We start from the raw sequence: 16166 nt of genomic DNA, 5'->3' as shown, positions 1-16166 counted from the left end.
TGGGCTATGCACAGCTACTCTGAAGGGACATCCCTGCCTAAGATGACCCACTGCTCTTAGACAGGACAATTTTTAGGGCTGTGGGTTTGTCCAAGGGAAGGTTACACTGTGCCTTCCACATGGGTAGAGAGACAGAACAACTTTACAGCTGTGCATTCTACCCAAAGGACGGGGCTTTCACTTATCACCCTTCCTCCTTTCATGGTGTTCTTGCAACTCACCAGCCTGCTGATTGATCCCACAACTTCCAGCACTGGAATCAGAGTGCTCCAGGGCATGAGTGTGGTTTTCTGGCTAGTGCAGTGCCAGAGGATACAGTGTTGACTTTCCATCCAAAATGATTGCTCCTCCCATGTCCCAGGGTTATCCTCATCCTCCCAGACTGACTTTGCGTTAACTCTGTCCCTCTCTATTCCTGTTTGCTCAGGTGCACGAGGAAAGAGCGGTGTGAGCGCTCCAGCGAGCCTCGGAGATTCGCCTCAGAGATGAAGCAGTGCGTCCGGCTTACCGTGCATCCCAACAACATCTCCGTCTCCCAGTACAACGTATTGGTGAGGAATGTTAATCTTTGCCCCCCCTCAGGTTTAATTTGCCCATGCACTCTGGCAGACCCAGGTATGTGCAACCTGGATTCAGCATGAGTGGGAAGGACTGGCAGCTTGGTGCAAGAGTTTCTCCAGATTCCATTGATTTTCTCATCCACTTTCCTGGCACAGAGAAAGATTTGTCATGGGAGGACATTTTAGCCTTGGCTACTCCTTGTCTAGAAGTTTGGAAAGAGGCTTCCCTGCTTGATGTGAGAAGCTGAGGGCAGGTCTGAAGGGACTCTATGCCCTGAAAATGTTGTGTGTTCCCAGTATAGCTGCTTGCTTCCCTGGGAGAGCTATTTGTTTATGGCTGGACACAGATTTTAGGGACACTATTGTGGTCAGAAATTACCTACTAGAAGAAGGACAAGTAAGGGAAACCATGAGTTATTTCAATAAGCTCCAAATTCCCATTGTCTTGGGTGGAAATGCCTCCTTAAGCCACCAAGAAATCCATCCTGCTCCAGATCTAGCACTAAGTATTGAGAGTAGAGAGGCAGGATGCTATGCAGATGAACCCGAGGCTGGCAAAGTTCATGCTATCTCTTGTGACCTTCCTCAGCACAAGGTTTAACATTTATGGCCTCGAGCTTCTCAAGTCAGCAGCTAGCAAAGCTACACGATGAATGCTGGCAGAGTGGTAGATGATCCTGATCATTTCCTGGGCTTGAGGCAAGATATGTCTATTGAAGATCTAACCATCTTGTGGTTTCTCTCCTGAATCATAACACCAGTACCTTGTGTGGTGAGATCCTAACGTGCTCCAAGAAGGAGGCCGAGAACCATTTCATTCAGGCTACTAAGGCTCTGTCATTTTGGCTGTACTATTTTGGGCTGGAATTAAATTGATAACCCAGACTCCAAAAGTTCCATCTCTAGACGAGTTGATCACTAGCCACACATCCTGAAAGGTCTAAATGGAATTGCTCAAGGTGCAGCTGCCAGACATCTTCCAGGTGACAGATTTTGAAGTGCTAGGGTTTCTTCAGTGACAATGAAAGCAGCCTTTCAAAGCCTGTATGTCCAATCATTGCTGCTTTGTTTCAGCCTCTTAACTTTGCTGTGACTTTACTTTCCTAGGCTTCAAACAAAACTGATCTGAGACATCTTAAACCCTTTGTTCTTCTGGGAGTTCAAGGTTTCTTTTTCTTATTCTCTCAGTAGTCAGTGAATTCTTTCATGTTGGAATAAATCCTGTGGGACTAGCTGGCTCAGGGCGATTGAAAATTATAACAGAATAAAAAACATTTACCTCTAGGATACTCCCAGGGCAAGTCAACCCAGAGGTGTTGGGATCAGAAGGTGATATAACCTGACTGTTGCCCAATAATCTGCACAAACATTTTGATGGGGGTCTCAGCCCAGTCCCAGGTAGACTGGTAACCCAGTTCTTCCAGAGTCACCACACTCTTGGCAAACCAGGAGGGGAGCACCAACAAACAAATGGCTGGTGGTGTCCTTACTGAGCCTCACTCGGGTTCTAGCAAAAGGTCAATGATACCAAGTTCTTGTTCACAGATGCAGAGGAGGTATATATGTGGCCAGCTAATCTTTTAAATTTGGGGCACTAACAGGGACTTGGAAAATTGTATCTGAGTCTGTTTCAGACCAGGGCTGCTGCTCTGGGATCTCTGAGAAGAGATACTTGCTGGGGGAAGGCTCCATTCTTTCCTTACGGAAACAGGCTAGAGACAGTCCAGAGTAGGGCCACGAAGATGATCAAGGGACTGGGCAGCCTGCCATGTGAGGAAAGGCTGAGAGAATGAGGTTTGTTCAGCCTTGAGAGAAGAAGGCTTAGGGGAGACCTTATCACCATATTCCAGTATTTACAAGGTGTCTACAAAGAAGATAGAAACTCCCTTTTTACAAGGAGTCGCATGGAAAAGACAAGGGGTTATGGGTACAAGTTACTAATGGGGAGATTCCAACTGGACACAAAAGGAAGATTTTTCACAATGAGAACCATCAGCCATTGGAATAATCTCCCCAGCGAAGTGGTGGATTCACTAACATTGGACACTTTTAAGATTCAGCTGGGCAGAGTGCTGGGCCATCTTGTCTGGGCTGTGTTTTTGCCAAGAAAGGTTGGACCAGATGATCTTTGAGGTCCCTTCCAACCCGGGATTCTATGATTGATTCTATGATTCTCATTGCAGCAGCTTCAGAGCAGGCATGTGGGATGTAGGACTTTTTGTCTGTTCAGAGTGTGCACTGGCTCATGACATCTGTGGCCAAGCACTACTGGTCTATCCATCAGTGTCATCTTCTGCATGGCACACCTTCATTCTGCATCATCCATACTCAGAGAAAGATTTGTTAAACAGAATAATTTCCCCTTCTCCATTACTAGCAGTGGTATTAATGAGCAGGGAGAATGGATTTAACCTGAGTGCTAAATTCAGATGAATAAGCCAAGCTTTTTCTATTCCCCATCCAAGAACAAAAAGTCACCTTTCCCATTGCCATTCCCATTGCCCAAAAATGAATGTACTCTCACAAAGGCTTTATGTCAGCCAGAACTAAGGCCTATCTGCTCAGCCTTTCATCCTAATGGTGCTTAGTGTGTAGAAATAGCTCCAAACCTTCTCTAAGTGAGGAAAACACAGTGTGGGGGATCAGTAAACATTATGTTATGCTATCAACCCCTCCCTGCTTTGTCACTTAGACTGACGTCCTCTGTTCTTTGCGCTGGTTGAAACAACATTTGAGCATGATTTTGTGTCTCCTTTCAGTGGCTGTCACCTCATATGGGGCCTCAGCTAGCTCATGGAGGAGGCAAGTGTGGAGAGCATCTACACTTGTGCCCATGTCAAGTGGTTGGCTCTAGTGCTTGGTCACAAAACTGCTAAATTTATACTAACGACTAGGTCATTAGCAGGTGCTAGAAGTACCCTGGGATGCCTCTCTGTGTTCAGACATGATTTGGTGGTTTGGGCAGGACCCTCAGTGACGGATACTCATGGTGCAGGACCTGAGCTGGTTTGGGAAGTCAGCAGCATGAGGGTTCTTCTCCAGAGAATTAATATGGTGGAAACCAGCTCCAAGATTTTGTTTTTCATGACCATGAGCAATGACATAGCAATGCCAGTGGGTATTGTGAAGTCTAAACACATGGACAATTCCTCTTTCACTGCATTTTTTATGTGTGGAGCCCCAATATAGCATGTCTACAGAGCCAATTGCTTCTTCGGTGGGATGGGCAAGAGAGGTTTGCTGTTCCTCTAGAGACAGCTTTTTTTTTTTTTTTTTTTTTTGTGGTGGACTGAAGGCTGTAACTAGACTCTCCTTACACAGGAACTTGGTGACAGAGCGCTCCCCCATCTGCTGATGCTAGGAGAGCAGGCCGTAGAGAGTTAGACTGGAGCGCTACAGTTTCTCTGTAGTCTGCAGAGTGCCTCTTGTGAGTAGTAGTCACCTTCCTCAGAAACCGCGTGCCTTGGGGCCACCAAAGCCCTGGTCTTCACGGCTGGCTCCAAAGATTCCCTTCCTAACCTTACACTTGCATGACAGATAGTGAGCACTCCCTCCCCTCCACTGACCCAGCCAGCACTGGGATGCAGTGCAGTTGTCCCTGCATAGCCACGTACCACTTGTGTTGGCATCAGCATCTCATCCCCTTCCCCCTCCGCACACACATCCCTCTCCTGAATCGCTGCTTTCTGTTGAAGGAGGATGCTCTCTCTAGCAAGAGGCTCTTTGTCCAACCTCTCCAGTGTAATTCTCTCCTGCTGACCCAGCTCTGCTGGTTGGCTTAGTATTCTCTTTTCTTTTTTTCTATCTCTTCTTCTCTCCCTCTGTCTTTGCTTGCAGCTGGTCTTGGAGACTTACAATGTCCCGGAGCTGTCAGCAGGAGTCAATTGTACCTTTGAGGACCTTTCAGAGATGGATGGCTTGGTGGTGGGCAGTCAGATCCAATGCATCTCGCCAGCTGCCAAAGAAGTGCCCCAGATCATCACAGAGAATGGTGGGTATCCCACAGCTCCTCCATCTGCACCACTTCTCCCTCCCTTCCTCACCCCACACCCCTGTGTGTCTCCTCCTGCCCTCTCCCAAAGCAGAGTTTGGTTCATGAGAGCCTGAGGATAGGGTTTGCAAAGCACAGGGAGTAGTGGAATGTTGTGCCGGTGCTCGCTGGTGGAGTTTCACAGCAGCCCATCATAGCATGAGTTGTCTGAATGTGTGAGTGTTTATGTGTGCACACATGTGCAAGCACTGAGCTGCAATACCAGCACCTGTATTAAGGTGCTTATATGTGTAAAACTATGTGTTTTCACACTGCCACCGAGTGGCAGTTGCATATACCTAGCAAAGACAAGAGGTGGATGTGGGATATTTGCTCACCTTTTGCCGAGGCTGATGTTGTACAATCCAGGGAATGAGGCTGTATGTGCTCTCAACACTTCCCATCCCATTCAGCAACCAGAAAGTCCTGCAGACCTGAAGGATGCTGTCCGTAATTTCGTCCTGTTCCTCCCAGATTCAGATCTGTGTGCTCAGTTCCTTGTCTCTGTTCCCAGCCTTTACTGCCATGTTTGTTACTGGCTCCCTCTCCCAAAGTGGTCCAACACAGAAAAACACCTTGTCTCCAAGGGTGGTGTCCCCACCCACAATTCCCTGCCCTTTTTTGTTTCACTTTTCTAACAGCTTTTCTAGGCAGTTTCAAGAGCACCTGTGGCTCTTTATAGGGACTCACTATAAAAACCTTAACGCTGTTGATCACCCCCAAGATGCAGAGAAGATGCTGCCTTTTTTGTCCTTGGCTTCTTGTGAAAATTTACTGTAAAGTTTGTCTCTGAGGATCCTCAGGCCACAGAAAACGAAGTGACATGAACTGTCACCATCATCTCTGCTCTCCCCAAACTGCACACAGCTGCATGTGCTCTCCATTGCGCTCCCAAAACAAGCGCCCAGAGGGCTGTTACCCTTTTCAGGTCCCACTGAGTTACCAGTTGTGTTTGCCTACCAAGATAGATGCCAGAAACTATTTCCTTGTTATGGACATCTGTCCCAGGCCAGGCTATAATCAACCAGCAAGCAAAAATAGCAGTGGAAGCTGGAGGCAGGACAAGAGAGAGAGATTTATGTGAAGCATCTTTTTCAGAGAAGCTGGGCACCTGCGGCTTGTATCAACTTCAGCAGCTGGTGCTCCGCACCTCTGCAAAGACCAAGTCCTCCATGCATAGTGCCAGAAGCTGGATTTCAACAAAAGGATGTGTGGCTTTGTAGCACGTCTGATCCCTGGGGCCATCCAATCCTCACATCCTGCTTTAAAATATATGCAAGATGCTGGCAAATTTGTTAAATACGAAGCGGTTAACAGAGCTGTCAAAGCTGGCGGCAGCAGATGGGCAGCAGAGTCGAGTACTGACAGAAAAATGTGTTTAGTGAAGTGTGCGCGTCTGTGTGCGCGTCTGTGTGTGCGTGTGTGTGCGCCTGTAGGTGGGTGAGTGTGCATGTGGGCGCACGCTGCGAAGAATTGTCAAGTTTGCTTTGGCCTGATTGATTAATGGATCTTTCAGGTGAGGAGGAAAATAATAGAGGTGAAAGGGCCCGCCAGGTTGAAGTCTTGAATTAAATATGGGTCCCTTCCCCACAAAATTACTGCAATTACTGCACGCGCTCACTACCCGCAGCGGATGGGGTCTGAACAGGGCTTTTGGCACTGTGGGAAGAGGCAGCAGTTGGCTGCAATGGGAAAGGGAATGAGGAGATGGTGTGTTGTAGCTGAGGTGCAGGCTTCGCTGTAGATGGGTCTGCTATGGAAATGGATGGGTCCTTCCGGAAGCGCAATGGCTTGTGGTTGTCTCTTATACTGTTTGAAGCTGAAGGCTGCCGTGAATAGACCTTGGGGTGAATGGGGTGAATGAACCTGGAGGAGCTGGTCACCTGGGGATCTTCCTGTTCATTTCCCACGCTGCAGATTAGGGAGCCCCTACCCTCTTATGGTATCTATCCTTGCTCATTCCTTCATTCTGCTTTCTCAAGGTATAACCTCTTTTTAGGGTCAGGATCTGGAGGTGGTGTTTTTCAGGCATGGTTGTCCTGGGTATTTGACCCTATTCAAAGATGTTAAATAATGAGAGTGAAGAGAAAGTAGAACTTTCTTTATCCCTTTAGGAAAGCAGGTATATCTATCCTTCAGACAGTGTATGCTCAGGCCACCAATATCTGGGGCCAGCAGACAGATTTTTCACAGGCCCCTTCCTTCTGGGGACATCAAATGAACCAGCAGCAAGGAAGAACTTTAAGGACAGTAGTCCATTATAGCAAACACCTAATTCCAGACAACTGCATCCTTTCTTTGAGGTTAGCTTTCCCCCATGATGACTTCAGTCACCATATTTTTTAAATAAGTAAGGTATGGTCTAGATCTGTTATCCAGCCCAGACTCTGCTCCCAGGTATGGTAATTTCCAGTGCTGAAGGCATAGTCCATCACTGCAGTACCGTAAGAGGGGGAGATATACCTGCTGAAGAACTAAGCTCTAGAAGGATTTTATTGTACTTTCTACATCTATTGAGGATAGACTAGCCAAGATACTGTGGGACAGCTCCAGGTTCAGACTGGTGGCTTGGTCAACAGGGCTTAGCTAGGCTAACAGAAGTCACACGCTGATAATGTATCTATTTTTTCCCCAGGAGACCACCACATTGTCCAGCTTCAGCTCAAATCCAAGGAAACGGGTATGACCTTTGCCAGCACCAGCTTCGTCTTTTACAACTGCAGTGTCCACAACTCGTATGTTCATTTCTTTTGATACCTGATTTCCATTCCACCCCTAGATCTGCCACAGAACCCACTGTTGACTGGGGCATGTGTCTGTCAGGAAACTGGTTAGGTGTGGAGGTGACCAGGGGTCAGGGTCACTTGTGTGATAGTCATCATAGCAGGATCCCTTCTGAGAAGGCCAAGAGTATTATAGTGACCCTTTGTTCTGTTGGTGAGCCTCCTTAGTAGGAAAGCATTGTCTCAAGGAGTGGTACGTCCCCATGTGTCCCTCAGGCAGAGCAGCACCACATTAGTGAGAGTTTGCCACAGAATTGCGTCAAAAGTAAGTCATGAGCTCAGCAAATGGCCCCCTCATCTTCCTACTAAGCAGTTTTTTTAGTGGATGGCTGGATCTTGTCCATACATACACACCTCCAACCTCCCTCCATGCTGTCAGTCCCACCAGCTGGAACCTGCCCCATATAGTTGTTATGGACCATCAGATCTGGAAATGCAAGAGTTTCTGGTACCTGCATGATGTGAACTGAGCAGGGAACACTCAGCTGGTTCCCTCAAGACCATATTTTCCATCTTGTGAGCTCCTTTCCTGCCCTGCACCCCATTCTTCTGGGGCTTAGCTGGTATCCAGGGCTGATCAGGATCTGCCCCACCAGAGTAGATCTGCAGCTTTCCTGCAGAAAGATGTTTTTCCAACAGGCTGATCCACCTCTGAGCAAGGCTGAGCGCCTCTGTCCCCGCCACTGAGCCATCAGAAGTGCCAAAAGCAGATAATTACCGCAGCTCAGCAATTCACAAGGAAAGGCAATTCCTATTTCCATGTTCCTGCTGCTTTGACAAACAGTGTCAGAAAGCGAGTGTTGGGGGGAGAGCAGGAGAGATGGTGGTGTTAAATATTTATGGCATGTTTTGGTTTCTTACTTGACAAACTATAATACTCTATCCATTTTTAATTTGATGTATCAGAGCAAGCACTTGTTACCAATTTGAAGAATAGCTTGCTGTACCAGAGCTGAAAGTGGATTGGAGTTTAGCGAGACTTCACAGAGACAGGGGGAGAGGGTGTGAGTCTTCCTGTTGGGCTCAGCCAAGCTCTACTGCAGGCAATCTTTTCAGTCCTACCCATTAAAAACCCAGTGGCACATAAGAGCCAGGAAAATTCCCCCCACCAGGTTCCCTCCAGGTACTCAGAGCCTGCAGCTGCATAAAGATTTCCAACACTGTGAGTGACCAGGAATTGCTACCATCCAGTACTTCTTTTCTGCAGAGAGCTTGTTAGGGCTCTGTTTGTTTGCTTGTGAGCAGATATCATATTAAATTTATTAAAAAAAAAAAAAAAAAAAGTGTGATGTAGGTATAAGTCAGTGCTGTAACACATCCAGGAGAGGTGTTTGCAGCTCTTACTCTATAGGGTCTATGAAGCATAGGATAAAAAATCCTTGTAAGATGGAGGGAATGGCTCTTTCCTACATCCTGAGTAGGTGACATCCTAAATATGCTTCCTGGACAGCTGTTACAATAGTCTTTTCTTCTCTGCTGAGATGAAGAAAAGAAGAACACAGTTAATATATTTGCAGAAGTCCCATCACCCTGGGCAGAACTCACATTAATAAGCCCGTGGGACACAGGGGGAGAAAATTTCTAGCTTCATCCTTGGATTTCTGACTTTGGTGCATCCATATTTGTGTCTGACCTCTGTATCATGTGTGAGAGGGGGAGGATTAACCAGACGGGTCTGCTGGTGGTCAGGGACTGCCCTCCATGGGCATCACTCCTCCTTCCAGACCCTCCTTTAGCCACTGTCAAGGTTTGAGTTTCTCACAATGCATTCACAGCTCCCAGGGCACTTATGCAGTTCAACGGGGAGGCAGCAAGGCTATAGCAGTTTCCTCAATTTTGTATTTTTTGTTACACTTAGGATTTAGTTAAGGACAAAAAGGGGAATGCTGCTTATGTATGAGGCTGAGAACTTGTTGATACTCTGATTAAAAGTTTTAACAGCGCAACCAAAATGCAACAAAGATTTATTATTACTCTAGTTACAATTATATGAATGCAATCCAAATTATCTAATTAATGTGAGACACTTATGATCACAATGACAACCAGCTCAAGCCATGTCAAGTCCAGCACTATCTTGCGACTTGATGGTGTAAGGTCAGTTCAAGGTCTGTGGCCTTCTGCTAGAGATGGCAAGAGCAGTGTTCACTGGGCTGTATTTCCCTCTGAGAAACACTATCAGCCTCAAGGTCTGTCCTGTTGGCTGATGGGACTCGGTTGGCCAAGTGACTAACCTTTCTCTCTATTTCCAGGTGTCTGTCATGCGTGGAGAGCCCTTACCGGTGTCACTGGTGCAAGTACCGCCATGTCTGCACTCATGACCCCAGCTCCTGCTCCTTTCAGGAGGGACGAGTCAAACTGCCCGAGGTAGGAAGGGGCACAGGGCACGTGTCGTGTATGTGGGCTGCTCAGGGTTGATGTTGACTTTTTGCCTGGGTCAGACCAACAGTCCAGGAAGCCTTCTCCACCTCCAGTCCCACCTTCTTCCTCTTCTGCTCACATATCCCTCTGCAGACAGCTCCCCCCTGCTCTGCCAGACCCCCAGGGAGCTGCCCTCTCCCTCCTATACACTACAGGGAGTGTATTACCTTGGAAATCCATCTCAAGATCCCAGCACCAAGGTACTGGGAGGGATGGGAAACACTGTGTATGAATCACCTCCAGGAGAGAAAGAGGTTGCCTCTAAGCAGATACACCAGGCTGATGAGACCTGGGGAGGATTTAGGGCTATGTCCACAGTATCAGTAGGTTTCAGCTGTGCTTTGGGCACCTCTGTGGCTTTGTGGGTTTGGTACCTAATGGCCAGTGTATCAAACTGACTCAGATAAGACTGGGGAATGTCTCATTGCCAGTTGTTGAACTGAACTGGACCTTGGGGCTTAATACAGAGCTGACTGCTGTGCTGCAAATGCTGTCTGGCTTGTATTATAACTAACGAGCACTTGCAGACAAGTGGAGCTTAGGAGAATACAAATAGGAAGTTACTTAATTGCTTCCTGGTCAGGAACGGTCTGAAAGCATCCTGGCCTGTCTGGTAAATGACCTGAGATGACTCGCTGTTTGTCTGGCCCAAGGGACCAGTACCCATTAAGAGATCTGATATTTGCTGAACCACTGGGCACAGAGGCGGCTGATGAAGACTCCAGCAACGTGTGTTGCATTAGGAGGATGAAATCCTCACTGCTCCCTATGATGCCTGCTGGGTCTGGTGTTTCTAACATGGTCCCTCACCCACCCTCAGTCCCTGTTCTGGCTAAGTCATTTTGCTGGAACAAGAGACTCACATGTAGTGTCTTCACACTCCTATGGCATCTCCTGTTCCCTCCTACCCCTTCTTTATGTGCTAGTTGAGATGTCAACATGCTGGTTGAAGTGTCCTGGAGCAGCCATCCTGATCTGCTGTGGCATTGGGACAGGCCATAAATATCCATGAGCAGGGAGGTTGTGCCAGTTCTTCACCTATAGGATTCAGAATTTGCTGTAAACCTCCTGGAAAAATTACTGAGGAGCTGGAGAGCTTGACACCCTCTACTCAGTGGTGAAGTAGTGAAGGGTTCAACCCTTCGGGTAGTCTACTCCAGCCAGACAGGCCCTATTTCCTCACATGGAGCCCTGGCAGTGTTTGGCCAGTCCTGCTGGACACAGTTCTCTGTGCCTTCCACTTCAGGAGCTGGAGGGATCTCAACCTTAGCTTAGGTGGCATTCCCTGGGACACTTTGTCTCAGCTTCCTGCAGTGCAATGCCAGCACCATTTTTCTCCTTTAGCAGACTCCTCTGGTGTGTCTCATATACCAAGCAGACGACTCACCTTCCCAGTTCCCACCTCTTCTCTCCTCCAAGCCCCTGACCAAAGTGAAATGCCTATAATTCTCAGTTCACCTCCTCCTCTCTCGTCCCCTATCACAACCCTGGTATTTCTGAGACTTGCTCCCAACAGAAAGGAGATCATGAGAACGTTGGTATCATCTCAGTTCCTTAGGGAACTCATTGTCCGCTGTAGACCTGCCTGTTTTAGCACAAGTTTTCCAATGTAGTTTTATCACCTCTCACTAGTTTTGTTTCTGAAAGGTATCCTCTTCAGACTAGGAGACAGCTCCAGTCTGAGGGTCTTTGTCTGTCAGTAGAGATCCCTCTGTTTCTCTTCTACCCCTTTAACAGAAGATTGCCTGCTGATTTTCAAATAGTCCCTCTCTGATTTTCAAATAGTACTTCTCTGATCTTGCAAAACTGCTCTGTGTGATTTGCATGGCAGCAGGGAGATGCACAAACCTGACCTTAGAAGACGACTGTTGATCTACAAGGCAATGATAGTGTCATGAGACACATGTATGTTACCTTGGTCATTGATAATAAGGGCTGGAGCGTTGTTGGCTTTACTGCAGCAAAACCATCTCTGGGCACAGACCTTTTTTCCCACAGGAGACAACATTTTGCAGTCAGCTGCTCAGCTTAGGAGCTGGTTTTACTGTCTGCTGTGCAGAAGAAACACTTCTCAACACTGGAATGACTGGACAATATCTGCAAGGGTAATGGCCTTGCAAACCCCAAAACTTTCAGAGATAGCTTTCTGCCTGGCAATATGAGAAATGCCCTGTAGCTTTAGGGTCCTTCTCATTGCCGTCTGTGTGTTGGTGGCCTTCAATGACAGTAGGGCTGGGGAAGGATGGCATCACAAGTGCATTCTGACAAACATAGATTTACGTTTGCTATGTGGCCAGAAAGGTTTCATCAAATGTAATTTTAAAAAATGCTGCATATATCTCCCACATTTCTCTTGAGAAGCCATCTTCTCACTGACTCATCTCTCTCAATGAAATTTCCACTGTCTATTTTTTTAATTCTTTTATTTTCTGTCCTGTACCCATGTCTATTCATTGAGTGCGTTCTTTGAACAATAGAAACCATTTGTTATCTTTAAGCCAAGTCAGGGTCCCAGTGACATAACATGACTCACAAGGTTGACAGGACTGAGGTCCATTTTCAGACTTCCTAATGCCATCTTCGGTAGTGCTCAAAAAGTACCATCACCTTGAGTGGGCCTATTTTTATTGGCCTTTCATCTTCATCTGCAGTGCTCCTTTTGATCCTTTCTAGTACAAACACTTGGACACCCAGAGGATGATGATAAGGAAACTTTTGCCACCATCCAGGCATGAGTACCTGCTAAATCAGTAAGTCTTGAGGAGATACCAATGGGAAAGTGTACTACCAGTGTCGGATGGTTGAACCATCCCATTTGCAGTCTTTCCATGAGTATGCTGATTAGCATGGCCGGCTTCCAGGATCATATGATCTGATTGTCCCAAGAGACTCCTTGCCAAGCAAACAAATATTGGTGTTACTCTGTCATGTGGACCAGTGCCAGAAACTTCTTCCCTCTGTAATCATCATGGCTGTCAGGCCAAGCCTGCTCCCCTCACATCACTATGGCCTTCACCTTCTCTTGCTGATACACCCACATCCAGGTGACTTTTTTTTCTCTCTGTGCCTGTACAGCATCTTGCCATCATGTGGGAAGAGGCTTGCCACTCTCCAGACAGCCTGAGCTCCAAGTGGTACTGGGCTGGTACCAATTACCCCTGTACCACCCTGAACCACTTTGAAGGGAGGCTTGTGCCCTTGTGTACTTCTAATTCCATCATTTCCTTAGCACATCTCAGAAGTTTCTGGACTCCCATAGGCTTAGCATGCCTTTCTTGCAGGTCTTCTTCATGTTTTTGTTTTGTTTTGTTTTGTTTTGTTTTGTTTTTTCCTTATAGTATGAGTTGCTGATTGATGCAGAGTGCAGGATGAATTTGAGACTGATCCAGTGGGACAGCAGAAAGGTTTTGGCCGTGACCCATGCTGTCCAGAAGGCAAAATGTTGTTTCTATCTGTATAGCCTGTGATCTACCATCCAAGGGGGGGTGCTTTGAGTTGCATGGTGAAAAGCTGTGACCAGCCAGCCCCAGGCTGGGACAGGGCAGCTGTCCTACCACCGCCTGGCAAAAATAAACCAGAGATGGAGAAAGGACAGAAAAAGCATGTCCCTTTCTATCAACAAGGAGCCATGACTTTCTTACCTGCCACTTGTCAGGTGGTTGGTGAATCAGCTCTGCCCATAATAGAGCTGAATCAACTAGTCTGGGAGCCTTGGGAAAGCCCATGTTTGTTCCTGGTGAAGAACTCCAGCCTAGTCATAAATCAAGAGTATTTATGATTACAGCACTGAACTCAATCAAATAGGGTTGATGATGTCTCTGGATGATTTGTGTCAGAGATACTTCATCTTGGCGTATAATTTCCCTTTACAGCAGGTTTTTTAAAGCCAAGTCCACTAGCTTGAAATATACTGAGTGACTTCTTGCTATATTAAAGGGAGGTGATGTTATTGCTTTTGAGGACAGGAAGGGAAAGAATGAGAAAAAAAAATACATTTTAATATTGAAGTGGGTTGTTGTTGTTGTTTTTTCCCAAAGAGAGCTGGTTGCAAAAATGGAGAGAATTAGTTTCAAAGATAGAAGAGAGCTAGCCAAGTTACTTTTTTTTTTTTTGGTTTTGTTTTGTTGTTTTTGTTTTGGTTTTGTTTTTGTTTTTTTTCATGGCCATCCTGTCTCTGTTTTTGACATTTGTTGCTGACTGTAGCTAAAGCCATAGCGCAGGCTTCGCATTGCATCACAAACCATGGAGTTGCAGACTAACACGCTGTGAAATCAATCCTTACTTACTTGGCAAAATCACCAAATAAGACAGCTCAGTCATTTTCTTCTGTAAGTGGGCAAGACAGTCAGCAAGTAACAGAGGGAAACTGAGGCACAGAGGAGTGAAACAATTGATCTGAAGGTCTCCAGTATGATAGAAGCTGCAGAAACAGCACCTATCTCTCCTGACACCTATTACCTAGCACACCTGATTGCATCGTCTGTCTTGGCTTCGTACAGACCTGATCTGATCCAGTGAGGTGTTTTTCATGTCAGTGTTTCATAGATATATGTACAAGGATGGGTAAGCTGGGGTTGAGTTGATGGGATAAAGGATTAAGTCTTCTTTTGTGCCTTCTTCTCTAAGATGAACACTATCTTGTTCCGGGCCTTGCAAGGATTTTAGCTTTGTGTGGGGGAAAGAGAGGAAAAAAAAATGGCAAAAGCCAAAAGCAAGCCTAGATAACAAATCTATTATCCATTGGGTTTAAAAGATACATAATCATTTAATTACCTTGAAGGAGGTTTTCATCTTTCCCTGCTCAGCCGATTTGCGTGTGCGTGTGTTTTTCTTCCTCCCCCAAACAAGCTTTTTATTAAAAGGATTTTCATCTGCTGCCTAAAAAGAGAACAGAAGAAAAGATCTCACACCAAAGTGTTTTATGTCGAGTTGTACGTGCTAACGACAGTAAAGCCCACATAAAAGAAACAACTGCTTCAAATATTAATTTGTCAAAAGCGATAAAAAGCTGTGTGAGCCGCATGCTGGTGAGCAGCTGCTGAGGAGCCGAGTGTTGCTTTGCCCAGCGCTTGCTCGTGCCTCGTGCTGAACGAAGAGCTGTACCGACGGCCTCTGCAATGGAATGCAGGGATCTAACCGACTGCTTCTCTTTGTTGGGGATGGGGTTTTTGGGAGACAGGGAAGAAGGGATGGTAAAAAAGAACTCAGGAAGTGATAATGACAGCTCAAGTGGAACTGGCAGACATTTAAGAGACATTTGGACAATACCCTTAATAACATGCTTTAACTTTTGGTCAGCCCTGAAGTGGTCAGGCAGTTGGACTAGATGATCGCTGTAGGTCCCTTCCAACTCAACATTATTCTATTCTATTCTATTCTATTCTATTCTATTCTATTCTATTCTATTCTATTCTATTCTATTCTATTCTATTCTATTCTATTCTATTCTATTCTATTCTATTCTATTCTATTCTATTCTATTCTATTCTATTCTATTCTATTCTATTCTATTCTATTCTATTCTATTCTATGCATTTCCATTTCTATTTCTATTTCTATTCTATTCTATTCTATTCTATTGATAACGCCTACCTCTCCTCATCATAGACTTTGTAGTAAATTTAGCAATGCCCTTCCCCACCTTGTTGGTGCCTCTCAATCTGGCTCAGGGAGGGCTTTTCCCCAAGCTCTCAGAAAGCAGACAGATTTTCAGGGCCCCAAGTGTCTTGCTTTTTCCTCTCTACAAAGACCAGAGGGAAGACCTGGTGCCCACCTCCTCCCAGAAAGCACCCCATTGGAAATGCCTGGGTGGTTGCACTGGGGAAGGGGTAGAGGACCTGCTGGGCCATCAGGTGAACATGGTCAACTCCTTGCTGCTTTGCATCGACAAACCTTCTGGTGATGCATCTTCAGCCGTTGCTGTGGCAACTGCTCAGTTTCCCTCCCGCTCCTGTTTTCCAGCCTCCCTTAACCCGGCCAGAGAGGCGGCTGCTGGAAGCATCAGCACGGGGAGGAGAGAAAACCCATCTCTGCTCAAATTAATGTATCTCTCATTTCTCAGGAACTCTAATGACAGTTGCAGCGAGGTCAATACCAGAGCACGGAATCCTTCTCCACTTGTCGATTATCCGCTCACTTATCCTGGCACCTGTCTATCATTAAGGGGGGGGTACAAGGTGTAGTTTCTATGGCAACTTGCAGGCAACCTGCTGTCTTCAAGTGCTGTGAGCAGGCAGGGGATGGGCAGGAGAGGCAAGGGGATCAGGAGCAGCTCTAGACAGGCAGCTGCTGTGGGCAGCAGCAGCCACCCCATGCAGATGAGATCTGGCATAGTGATGCATGCCTTTCATGGCACCTGCTTTTAAAGCAGCA

General features: G+C 46.5%; 1 protein-coding gene across 1 annotated transcript in view; it reads left to right on the top strand.

Annotated features, from left to right (window-relative positions):
- PLXNA4 (plexin A4) overlaps nucleotides 1–16166 on the top strand; it is a 458133-nt gene that overhangs the window by 340018 nt on the left and 101949 nt on the right. Inside the window, exons 6-9 of the mRNA XM_042792117.1 lie at nucleotides 428–551; nucleotides 4398–4551; nucleotides 7226–7325; nucleotides 9626–9740. Coding sequence (XP_042648051.1) covers nucleotides 428–551; nucleotides 4398–4551; nucleotides 7226–7325; nucleotides 9626–9740 — 493 coding nt within the window. The remainder of the gene's footprint in view (nucleotides 1–427; nucleotides 552–4397; nucleotides 4552–7225; nucleotides 7326–9625; nucleotides 9741–16166) is intronic.

Source organism: Tyto alba, unplaced genomic scaffold, assembly GCF_018691265.1.
Source record: "Tyto alba isolate M040663 unplaced genomic scaffold, T.alba_DEE_v4.0 Super-Scaffold_2, whole genome shotgun sequence".
NCBI lineage: Eukaryota > Metazoa > Chordata > Aves > Strigiformes > Tytonidae > Tyto > Tyto alba.
Note: the sequence above shows the minus strand (reverse complement) of the source record. Positions and strands in the feature narration are given on the sequence as shown.